Source organism: Mchenga conophoros, linkage group LG11 (assembly GCF_057382185.1).
Source record: "Mchenga conophoros isolate Kocher_MC1m ecotype Shallow Benthic linkage group LG11, M_conophoros_male_GT1.1, whole genome shotgun sequence".
NCBI classification, from domain to species: domain Eukaryota; kingdom Metazoa; phylum Chordata; class Actinopteri; order Cichliformes; family Cichlidae; genus Mchenga; species Mchenga conophoros.
In genome coordinates, this window is record NC_140536.1 from 11695390 (window position 1) to 11708368 (window position 12979).

Genomic DNA, 12979 nt, shown 5'->3' on the forward strand with positions numbered 1-12979 from the left:
CTCTGCAGCCAATATTGCTATGAACAGAGCTTTCCCTGCAGCATAAAATGGTTTAAATCAAAGTGCTTGATCATTTACTGCTCTGATTTGGTGTAATGTTTCTGATAAATCTATCTATTTTCTCCAAAAGATATCTCGTTGTAATATTAAAAATATTGTGGACACTATTGACACAACAGTAAAAGAACAGTAAAAGAGCATCAAAGTCAATACAGACCTCATTACTGAAGTGTCCAACCTTTGATGATTGGTTATTGTGGAAAAACTCTTACTATAAAAGCAATATCATTGAAGGACGATGGGAAGGCAGGAGAAGAAAGGACAGAAAGGACATTTCCAAGTTAGCAAACATCCATCAGTACCCAGAGTTAAGTAAAAGAAAATCATGATGAATTTGGTAAAACTGCAATTCCTCTCCCAAGAACAGCATCGTTTCCACTAAACATCATGGCAGCATTATGCTTCTGTGCAACTTATTATCAATTGATATGTTCTCCAAGAGACCTGTGACATGACCATCATCTGAAGCTTAACACATACACATTTTTGTCTTAAAAAAACAATTCTGGGGCTGAACTTGAAAAAAAAATGGTCCATATAACATCCCTGAATGTCTTTGGCCTGTTTGTGAAAAGAAATGGAGAGGGCTTGCCTTTCATAATATATTTGGTGGCAAAGTTAGTAACACAGCAGAGGTCAGTATTTAAAGTTAGTTGTTTTCTTCTCTTATTGATTTATGTTGCATCAAAATGAAATAGTACTATACTTGAAATCATAGCAGTCACACGTGATATAATGTAAGTTACCGATGCTGGGTCTTGTCAGTGACAGTCTAGTCTTACTCAGGTCAGATAAAATTACTTCCTTTGCTCTATAAATACTGACAATAATGACCGGCCTTATTTCATTTGGTTCTGCATTGGTCTCCAGTCTAGTTTGAGAAGGCAAACTCTACCTGTCCTAAATGTCACTGCCATGACATTTCACTGAGACGTTAAAGCCATTAGAGCCGAAGCAAGGTGAGGAGAGACATTTCTCAAATGAAATGGAATCTGGTTTTGAAAGTGAACCATGGGCTGTCACTGGAGTTATTAATGTCGACACACCTCCAGAATGCTCCACTGTGACTTAGGGCATCTAAAATCCCTCCTTGCACTATGAAAGTCACGATGCCAGTGCCTTTATGTGGGCTCCAAACTTTTTACAACTCTTTCAGCTGGTTAAGGTCGCTACACAAATTTTAACACATCAGGCTATTTACATTTGCTCGGTTGCTGACCTTTAACTGTCAACTCTTTCCCAGCCTTCTGTATTTTTAGCTTTGGCTTGACTGCACTGCCATTGAACATCTATGGCTGACTGTAATGTGTAGAGAATAGTGTATAATAGAAAATAATGAATGCAGTACTTTAAATGATAAAACATCAATGATTATGCCAGGACCATTTTATCTAAGCTTTTTTTTTCAGTTATAGAGCTGTTCAGATTCTTTTTGTAGTCACACAACACTTTCACTGTCAGAGTTCATTCAAATGTGCCAATTGACTGTCCCTGTTAATCTGATGCTTTCCCTTGACCCTTCTGATATTTTTTGTGCCAGATTTCTGCTGCCTGCTGAATAGAATAATAATTTTTTAACTTGTTCAGTAAAACCAATGGTTTCTCTTACTATACGTGAATCGGGATTCTAAAATGGAAAATCATTCGGCACTCTGAGCATTGCAGCAAATTTGCAGCAAACACATCTTGACATATTTGCCACACTAATAGATTAGTTCATTTTTCATCATTGTTCTGCACATATGGTTTGCAAAAATCTAACTCAACTGATAAAAATCTTATCAGAGTTGCACAGCAGCTTGGTGACAGAGATTTAGTTGCTGTGGCTTTGGTGCAGTAGTGATGCAAGCACTGTTATATATTAGGGCCTTGAATTCTTGCCACTTATCTCTCCCTCTGCCTTGCTGATAACAGAAAATGGATGGTATGCAATGCAAAGAAAGGAAAAAAGCATAAGTACTTTTTTATGTTACCCTTGTTAACCCCCAAATATGATACACGGTAAAGTATAAACTTTTTTCTTCATATTTCCTTGTAAGAAATTGATCACGATTGAAGGAACAGTGCTTTGTAGGTTCTAATCTATTTTAAATTTAGATTTTATTTGAAATTTTCCAAAGCATATTAAAGGAGTGGTACAGCCATCCTGTGTGAAGCTGGGGAGTGTTTGAATTATTAAATACACTGATACTTCACAGATTTGAAGAAGGGACGTGTCTACAATTATTAACACTTTTCTTCATCCTCTTTAATCTCCTTTATGGCTCCATGACAAGCCTTCAGTGTATCCCAAAAGCTGTAGCATGGTTTTGGATAAATAACTGTGCCACCAGCTTGTCTTAAGTATTAAGATCTTATTGACCTTCAAGCAATGCATTAGCAAACTCCCCAAAATACATGGAGTATTATACATTTTTGCTGCTATTGAATTCCCAATAGGCTAACTGGAAACACCAAATGTACCAGTTAGGGTGACCAGATCCCCACAAACTCAAACACTGTGTTTGTGTGTGGCAAGCAGGACATGTTAACAATGTTGGGAAGTAGTAAATGTATTATATTTGAACTTTTTCAAACATCTTGCTATATAAATACATAAAGAATAAAAGGAAACTGAAGTTTAGTTTCATGTTCCCATGTGATGGTCTATATATACTCTTGCATTCTCTGTTATTTCACTGTTATTTCAGCTGCTGTTCAGTGTAAGATTCAGAATTCAGCAGGGAGGCGTCCATAGACTTGCAATTTCTAGACAATTATGACACAAACACACATACTATTTCACTTCACACCACATTTTTTTACTGTGCGAAATTGAAAAATGACACCAGCAAAAACAAAACATATCTCAATATATACACTTTGTTTTATTTAATTTTATTTTGTGGCAATGTCCATCATATTCATTAAAATCTGCAAAGCTTCTAACTTTTTGGTAACGTTCACTCTTTGGGAACAGCATTAGACCAGCTAAACTTAATTTGACTAAAATAAAAAATAAGAAAAAAGTGCCAAAAAGCCAAACTTTAGAAAAGTTAATGTTCTGCAGAACCAGTAATATGGGACATTGTCTCAAGAAGTAGGACAGGTGGACAAGGAATAAAATAAATTTAAATAAATAATGTAGCAGTATATACAGACAAATGGTCGTTGTTTTTCTTTCCTAGCGTTATTTTTCAACGCTACACAGGAGAAAATATTGTGTGAAGTTAAACAGTATGTGTTTCATAATTATCTAAAATTGCTTGTCTTTCCCGAGTTCGTGTACATTCAATATACAATTTTGGGGGATAAGTAGCAAGCAAGTAGCATGGCAACTGTTACAATCAGTTACTCACCAATAGTAGTAATAGTTCCGTAATTAATCGAGGTGGTCGTCTTGAGGTGACACAAAAGTTTTATAAGCAAATCATGTAGTTAAAATTTAATTGACAAATGTTTTTAGAGAGAAGATAAACAAATACTCTAAAAAATAGTCCTATTCTCCTCTTATCAAACCTAAGTGGCTGTGTCGGGGGTTTTTGGGGGGCAGGGAAAGTGTTGCGCTGCCACATTTATTTATAAACGCTTTGCTACAATTGGTCACGTGATCATACCGCTGGCTAATCACGTTGTAGAACTGATGTGACGCACGAGATTCAAAGTTGCCTGCAACGTTTCTGCTGAGACTCTTCTTCTACTTAAGTTTTTGACAAGCTTAAAAGAAAAAAAAAAGAAAACTGTGTCCATGTCGGTGTCCAAGTGAAGCGGGGTTTTTACTATTACAATGGAAAACCAAGTTATTGGACCGGGTCCATACAGGGCGACGAAACTGGTGAGTGTTGTGAACTAAAGCACGTTACGTTGGAATGCTTTAACTTAATGTAAATGGAGAGACTAGGTAGTTTTTCGTGTGTGGCTTAACTATTTAAAAGAACTGCGTTCTTACAAATGTAACCGAGTCGTAAATTGAACTAATAAAAAGCTCTCGCGTTATCAGTTAGTTTTATAAGCGTTTACAAGCCTGTTTAGAGTGAGGCTAAATTAAAACTAAGTACACATAGATATAGTGAATTTGCATATTATATGTAGTTACTTATCACAAACACACTCGGCACTCTTTATTTCGTGTAAGAGCTCGATACACAACACAGTTTGCTGTTAATCTCTGTTCGCCTCTGTCAGTGCGCCCCAGGACAGCTGTGGCTACAATGTAGCTTGCCATCGCCAGTGTGTGAATGTGTGTGTGTGAATGGGTGAATGACTGAATGTAGTGTGAAGCGCTTTGGGGTCCTTAGGGACTAGAAAAGCGCTATACAAATGCAGGCCATTTAATGTCATCACTTTTTACGCCCAAAGTCCAAAACAAGTATTTTAAAATATCCACTGTTTTGGGAGCACACAGCACACAGTTTTAACCCCTCGGTTCTTACTTCTGTTCAAACGCCCACCTCAGTGTGCCTCCCCATTAAAAGCAGGGCACTGAAACAGAAGCAGACAAATGAAGTTGAGCTGTCATTAATTTCATGTACACCTGTTATTTTCTTTGACATATCTGAGTCAGAAAAGACCACTAAAGTGCGATGAAAAATCAAAGTTTTCCAGGGTTGCAGAGAAAAACCTTTTTGAGTTTGAACACAGTGGAAGGCTTTTACTAGCCTTGGCCTGTTTACTCAATGACATCCAGGCTGCTGGCTCTTTGATTTAACTCTTGTAAATCAGATTTCTGCCATGGGGTATTTGGATCATTTTTTTTAATTGAAATTCATTCTCATTTATCGACAGGCCACAAATACACAATGGAATCGTATAGTTTTTGTTTTTTGTTTGTTTATTTTAATTCTTCTGCAAAAAGAATTTCTAGAAACTGTCAGCTAGCTTTCCACCTGCTGCAGAAGCATTCTTCCTTCACCAGTTTCTTTTTTGATGTCTCTCTTTCAAACAGTCTGCAGGCGAGCTTATTGGCTTTCGTTTTTTAAGATTTTCTGTCTTTTCCTTTACTTTAAACCTTTTTCATGATTGAGACCAGCCAGGGCAAAGGTTTCTATTTGCAGGGATTCTTCCAGGTATTAAAGACCTTGTGTCGCCTAATTCTCTCTCCCTCCCTCTTTCTTGTTCTCTCTCTGCTTTTATCTAAGCTCAAAGCCTTTTATTTTTCTCCCACACATCTACACAGTGTAACACAATGATGGTAATGCATCCCAAAACACGATGATGAGATAGTGTTTTATTTATTTTTGATAAGTAAATCTTTTTTTTTTTTTCCCTAACAGGAGGATAATGGAGTTGTTAGAGTAGTTTCAGAGCAGGGCCTATAAACATGGAAATGGACTGTAGAAAGTTAACCATATCAGTGTCTGTTCTTCATTTGCTATTTAAATACATGCTTGTGTATGGCTGATACTGCCATCTTAAAGTAACTAATGGGCATCATGCATGCAGATTTTCTGCTGTGGCAACATCGTATAAAAGCATAACTAAAAACAGTATTGAAGTGTCCGTGAGCACTTGAACTTGGTGAATGCATAAAATGCTGTTATCACATTAATGTATTCCGTGAATGATGTTAGCCTGTGTTTTAGACTAAACTTATTTTTTTCAATTTGTCATCAAAAAGACTTGCTGTTACATTTTTGTTGTTAAATATCAGATAATATCACTCTTCAGCGTTTCTCACCACATTCTTTGTTTTGCTGTTATGCAGTGGAATGAAACTATCAGACTTTTTCGTGGTGGCATGCCACTTAGAAGGCATTGGGCACACTTTCGCTGCTATGACTGCAGCTTCACGGGAACCGAGGCTGTGGATTATCTGCATAATCTTCTGAGGGACAATCACAACTTTGGTCCTGAGGTAACCCGCTACCAGACCCTGCAGCTGCTTAGAAAGTTCCTCAAGGCCCATGTGATTGAAGATGTCAAAGGCCGCCATGGGACAGAGGACTTTGAGGACAATGGCCATTTGTACAGGTGCTCCTCTGTCATCCTGCATAGCTTCTTTGTTTTTGGTTTGTTTCTTTATTTTATATTAGAAGACATCACTGATGCATTTCCACAATACAGTTCATCTCTGTTTAGCAAGTGCATCTCTTTACCTCTTTAACTGAGCCCAGTACTATTGACTGTCTCTCCATAGACTCAATACTTGAAATGTGCAATTCACTTGTATTTTTATTTTTTATTCCTATTTATTCTATTTATCCCCTTTGTATATTTTATTTATATTTGTCTCTGTATTTATATATGTGTGTGTGTATGTATGTGTATATATATATATATGTGTGTGTGTGTGTGTGTGTATGTATGTATGTGTGTATATATATATATATATATATATATATATATATATATATATATATATATATATATATATATATATATATATATATATATATATATATATATATATATATATATATATATATATATATATATATATATATATATATATATATATATATATAACAATTCTGTAACTGTAACTTCGGTCGTTGCTGTGCTTTTTGGAAGTCGAATTTCCCAGAGGAACCCACCCGAGGGATTAATAAAGTTCTATCTTATCTTAGGTTCCCAACACTGTCTCCACTCAAGTCTTTTCCAGCAAGGCCTGTAATAAAAGACTGCAGTGACTTGCCCAGACTCATCCGCTGGGATGACTATGAGGAGCTACCTCAGCAGGAGAACTTTGTACCTGTGAAGTCTGCTGTCCTGGTGAGAAAGAAATGTTCTAGCCCAACTGTGCTTTCATTAGCTCCTTTTATACATCCTGTTTCTCTCCAGCTTCAAGACACCTCCTGTATGTTACATCAGTGCTATAGATATTTATATATACAGCACTGGTGTAACATACAGAAGGTGTCTTGAAGCTGGCATCACAAACAAACAAAAATGAATGTTAAATAAATATCAGTAAACAGGTACAATAATTATTCCCTGTGTCATTTCTAATTATTGCACGTAACTTACTTTATGAACATCTATGGTTGGATTCAGTTTTCATTAACAGACCCCTGACATGAAGTTAAACTTAAGTTAGTAAGTATAGCTTTTGTTTGATTGTAGCACAGTTTCATGGGTTCCTTTCACAGTGCTTACTCAATTTAACTTTGAAAGTAACTTTTTCATTTTCCTTTTTAATCAGACTTCAGATTTGTGGAATAAAAGGCACAGCGTTGCTATTGGAGATGTGCATGAATGCAAGCTTATACGCAGGAAGGAGATAACATCAAAACAAGTGGATCACATCTGGAAGTCAATGACAGTGGCACAGTATGTAACTATTGTACATTACCTGTTCATCACTTCCATTGTTTGTGCTGTATGGAGGTTTAATTCTAATCCTGTTTTAGTTTGCAGCGAGTGCTGGGTCTGAAGACACTGGATGGCGTTTTGAACCCAGCGCATGTCAATGGCAAGCACATTGTTCACAATGTGTTCAGTGTCAATAAAGCAGGCATAGTTGTATTGGAGAACAAAGCTGGTATGCTGCATTGGTTCCCAGAACTATTGCTTTTTTTGTTGTTGAAACTTGCTGTATGATTATAATTCACCTATTCTGTTTGCATTTCTAGAGGACATGCCCTACTGGGTGGTAACTGCAATGAAATGCCTTGCTAACTGTAAGTATACATTTTCTGTTGACCTTAAATAATTCTTGTTTAAAAAAAAAAAAAAAAAAAAAAGAGCAAGAGAGAGAGAACGAAAGGAAAAAGCAGCTTTACCTTGGGACTGGTTCATTGTGTGTGTGACTGCCATAAGTAAGATTGAAGAAGAATCATTCTGTACAATTGATTTCACTTTCATTTTATTTTATATTGTTAATGAGTTTCTGACAGGTGATATTTCTCTCTGGGCTTTTAGTGCCATAAGCACTTGTCATTTTTAGGGGTCTTTTTACAAAGCCTGTGTGTGTATTTAACTTTCCTCCACTGTTCCTTGTGAAAAGCCATAAATCTGTCTTTGTTTTCTTTCTCAGGGCCTAATGGCAATGAAAGCAAACAGCCAGTGTACCCAGGTTTCGAGAGGGATGTTCTAAGAACAGTAGCAGACTACTACCAGAGACTTAAAGAACCCCTGCTGACTTTTCATCTGTATGAAGTATTTGTCAACATTCTCAGTGAGTGCCTCACAACGTGGATTCACTACAGTGTTTTTGCACTACTGTTTTCTGGTGTTTGTTTTGCTAACCTCTAAGTTTACCCTTCCAGTGCTGGACTTATCTTTTACTATATCACTGCAGGTTTGCTGCCAGTGCAGGAGGCAGCCAGTGAGGCTCTTCAAGTAAGCTGTCTCCTTCTGCCGCCACCCAACCGAAGACGCCTCCAGCTTTTATTGCGTCTCATGGCCCGAGTCTGTCAGAATCCCCAGCTTCCTCCACTTAATGACACGATTGCTACCCGCACACTGGTACATAATCCTACAATTTATTTATTTCACTTTGTACCATTTCGGCAGGTTAACTAAGTCCATTGTTTTAGTAAAAGCTCTTAAATCAGTATTCATATATTATAGGAGGACAAATGAGCCTGTTACATAATGGAAATTTAATAGTCCAGCAGATAATTCTATTTTCATAAAGGTTATAACCATATATGTCAACCATAGATTCGTTGATACATGTACCTCAACTTCCAACTGCTAATATAAATCAAGCAAATGGAGGTAGTCTTTTTCATGCACGCACTGAGCCCCTAACTGTACTAGTATATCACTGACAGAGGTACATGAAAGAATGAAAATAGCTGACTCCATCAGATCAGGACATTAAATGTTCCTTAATGTGCTAGCTCCCCGCTATAAAGTCTATGTAACTGATTTTGCTAGTTCATGTGTAAAAACACTTTATTTCAACACACTCTTTTATAGATATTTCTATATAATATTGCACAGAGTGCCAGCTCATGTTGTAATAAAACAGATACAACTGTGATAATTCATATAACTGTAAAACTGTTATATGAGCGTGAACATTGTAACAACATTTTAATAACTCACACTGATGCATATTTTTGAGTTACTTGGGTAAGTCTGAGGTTTTCATTTTTACGCTGCACACTTTCTTTTCAGAATGCACTTTGTTACAATTTGCTTACTGGCTTTTGTCCATCGCCTACAGTTGCCTCTACCATTCCTTCTTGTCAAATGATTCTGGTACATTTGGTATATTGCCTAATATAGTTGAAGAAAAAAATCATGCATTTGCAATTAGAATTTTGAAATGATTAAAACATGTTTGGTTGGAATTCTGGAATTGACTATTTGACAGCTTTGATCTTGAAATGTGTAAAAGTAGAAAGAAACCTATATTTTTGTCAGGCTGTGATGAATTATGGTAAGGAGAATACATTCTCCCATAGCTTCCTGTGTGGTACCAGGAAAAGGGATGAAGAGAGTGAAGCTCTTTAGAAACACAGTTTGTGCAGAATCATTGTTACCTGAAAAGAGTAAAGAGTAAATGGACTATAGTGCAATATTGTCAGGGATTTGGACAGTCCTTTATTCTTAATAACGAAAGCGAATAAAAGAAGTTAAAAAGACTCAAAATTGCATATGTGGTAGATATACAACACTTTTTTTGTGATAGGCCTATAAACATGGAAATGGACTGTAGAAAGTCTGGCTGCTTAATAGCTGCTTTTCAGTGAGAGTGGGGGAGTTCTGGGGGATTTCAGGGAGGTTGATGTGGGTGTATTATTTCCACAAGTTCAGTGTTTTTCAGTGCAGTCATTATAATGATTATTTTGTCTTACTTTGCAACAACCCCCAGGCACATTAGACCTCTCACATATAAAGATTTTATAGATTTAAGATTTTTATAAAACACTCTTCATAACAACATGCTGCAAGTGAAGCCAGTTAAAAACTTAATGAAAAAGGGTATTATATCGTTTTTATTTTATAACTCCGTATAGTAGTGTATCACTTTATTAAGTCTTCATCTTAGCAAGATAATGAACCCAAAAAATCTGTGTCTTTAACACTGCCTGCATGCAAAATTCACCCAATATAACTTTCACAAAGATGTTTATTACTTTGGATTTATGATGGGTGCTTAACATATTTGATAAATCTTCAATATTGCTGTAGCGTAAGCAGCATACTTTCACTGGCAGTGACCCCCTTATCCAACTCTCACTGTGGTGTCTGTCTAGATGGTGCAGATGTTCTCTCAGTGCGTTCTTGGCTCAGCAGACGACATGGACTTGGATGAGTTACTTGCCACCAAATTGGTGACTTTCATGATGGAGCATCACAACACCATCTTCCAGGTGCCTGCCAAGCTGCGTTGCCAAGTTGAAGAGCATCTGTCCCACCTCAAAAGAGCACAGGTTGGTACACATTCAGTCACAATGAAATTGAAATTAAGTTTAGTGTTATATTAACCAGAGCCCAACCGATTTAATTTGAAGATTTAAACAGAAGGGAACAAAGGCAACACAAGAAATGAGTGATTTATTTTTCATCTTGATGGGGTTTACAGCTTATACTAGTGATTAGAATGGCCACAGCTGTTTTTTATCAAGCACTGTGTGAGGGAAATTGAAAAGCAGTTTCAAGCTGATCATTGAACAAAGAGAGGAGCCACTTGTGTGACAGAGACAGACCTTGCAGGACAGTTTTCTGTAAAACTTTGTCCCAGCGCTCTTGATCGGCTTGGTTTGATGATGAGGGGCTTCACTTATAAGTGTGTGCACACAGTTGATTCATATTAGGTGTGTATATGATTAATTTTGGCTCGTACTTTAGTACATGAAGACTATATTGATGGTACATGTTCAACATCAGATGAAGGCCCAAATTCATTATTATCTTTTACTCCATCAATGGGCCTCTGTCCCACACTGTTATAACTATAAACATTTTTTAATGTATTGCTGTGTCTTTGTGTCTTCCATCAGATCAAATATGCAGGGGCTGATACAGATTTCAGTGCATCTCCAGCTTTCTACAAGCAGATCAGCAGGGTGGAGTGCGAGGAGCAGAGGGTGATAGGCACTCAGACCCCGCTGCAGCAGTTGCTAGAAGGCCTGATTGCAGACAAAGAACTCCCCGCTAAAGACAAGAGGAAAAGACTAAAACAGGTATGCCTACACACCAAGGATGTCATTAGAGCTAGATTCAACTGGATCTGTCTCATTAGATTTTGAGGGGAAAGCCAAGCTGCTCTCAAACAACAAATTACAAGCATTTATGTAAAAGCCATTTGAATTTTAGGAATGCGTCAGAATCAATTCGAGACCGTGAAAGATGTGATTGCACTCTATTCGTTTTCCTGTAGTACTCTTGTTGCCATAGATGCAGTAAGTACTGGAGAGGATGCTAATGTGAAACAACATGGCACTGTCAGGTGCAGGAACAGGTCTGTTGGTACTTCTCTGTGTCTGATCATATTTTGCATCCTGGTCAGATGATCAGGGACAAGTTATATACAACTAAAAGCAGCTGATGTCACAGAGCTGTTAGCAAAAAATAAGGTAACACCTCAACTTTAACTTAAATTCATAAAGATAGGATATGTATTCAGAACTTGTAGTAGGTTTAATCTTTTGATTTTGACACAATTTTTTAAATGAAATGATTCTATAGCTTTTGTATAGATGTCAATGCCCTATATATAACCTTTACTGAGGCTAACCGTACACTAATAAAGTAAATAAATAAAGGCTTTGTGCCGCTCATCGAGTCAAACATTACCTTTAGTCTATCACATAATAAATAATGTGTGCCTTTGTTTGCAGATCTAAGTCAGAATATATTTATTTGAGTGGTATGGCTGTGGTACTAAATACTAGTATCATGACATTTCTCTTGAATTTTAATCAAATTAAGGTCTAGAAGGAATGTGAATTTAAAATCCAAAACAATGTCGGTTTTCTTATAGGGTGTGTATACTGTAAAATAACGATGCATTTCCCATCATTGCAGTTTCAGAAGTCCTACCCTGAAGTCTACCATAGTCGATTTCCCACTGAAGAAAGCAAAGCTGCTGTCATACCCGAGAAAACCCCACGACTCAAACCTAATCTTATGTTCTTCAGCATCAAGAAACCCTTCCAGCCTTTTCAAAGAAGCTGGAGTTTCAGGGCATGATCTGCTACCACTAAAACATTTACACATCTTAACCTCAGAGTTGCAAAATGAGGAGTGAGGCTATAATGGTGTTCTCACCACAATTACAGCGCTCTTCATTAACCACTACAATTTTTACTAAAAAAAAAAAATTAGTCCTTGCAGCCGATGGTAAACAAGGATGATGAATTAAAGAGCCTGTTCACTCAAGTTATAGAAGGATTATAAGAGATTTTCCTCTTAATAGGTCATTTTCTAAACGGAAGCAAATGCTTCATGCAGCAAATGCAGGGGGTGAACTTACCACGCTTCTGTTTTAATAAGAAACTTGAACTAAACTATGATCCACTTACACCTAAAGAGTTATTAATCGTGATTTGTTTTTTTCTTAGATTTCATTAACTGGTACTTTGTATGGTTACAAAGATCCAAAACAGCTGAAAATGCAAGTAGCAACAGTAGTAAAATGCACTACAAAAGTATTAACAGGTTATCAGATGTTAACATTTGGTAAATTTTATAGATGAAATTCAAGTGGTCTTGAAAGATTGGTAGACAATTATATTGTATCAAAATATTCTTGGTGCTCCGAATATTCAGATGTAATTAATGATGCTGACTCAACAATGCACTGCTGCGTTTCGTTTTTTAATAATAATTTCTTAGAATAATCATCATAAATTTGAATTTAGGCAGCTTAATCGTTTTTACTTTGATCAGGTAGACCTTTACTTAATGATGAACATATCAAGAGTTTGCCTAGAAAGGGAACATATCCTCACTGGTCACTTTATTAGGTACGCTTGTTCAGCTGCTTGTTAATGCGGGTATGATTGAGATGGCATTCTCACGGCCAGCTGAGTGCATTTAG

At 36.8% G+C, this 12979-nt stretch overlaps 1 protein-coding gene across 1 annotated transcript; it reads left to right on the top strand.

Moving 5' to 3' along the window:
- Positions 1–3759: 3759 nt before the first annotated feature.
- On the top strand, positions 3760–12398 carry LOC146563667 (DEP domain-containing protein 1B-like). Its single transcript, XM_085290906.1, has 11 exons — positions 3760–3874; positions 5744–6009; positions 6606–6750; positions 7181–7308; positions 7389–7519; positions 7611–7658; positions 8015–8155; positions 8279–8445; positions 10191–10367; positions 10938–11120; positions 11965–12398. Exons 1-11 carry the CDS (start codon positions 3827–3829, stop codon positions 12127–12129), a joined length of 1599 nt encoding a protein of 532 aa, XP_085147032.1. The 5' UTR covers positions 3760–3826; the 3' UTR covers positions 12130–12398.
- The last annotated feature ends 581 nt before the right edge of the window (positions 12399–12979 follow it).

What these genes read in the sequence shown, in the direction of transcription:
- LOC146563667 (XM_085290906.1), top strand. Translation starts at nt 3,827, where the DNA reads ATGGAAAACCAAGTTATTGGACCGGGTCCATACAGGGCGACGAAACTG. An exon ending in CGATTGCTACCCGCACACTG is followed by an intron (nt 8,446 to 10,190) that starts GTACATAATCCT and finishes GTGTCTGTCTAG; the next exon opens with ATGGTGCAGATGTTCTCTCA. An exon ending in AGAGGAAAAGACTAAAACAG is followed by an intron (nt 11,121 to 11,964) that starts GTATGCCTACAC and finishes CCATCATTGCAG; the next exon opens with TTTCAGAAGTCCTACCCTGA.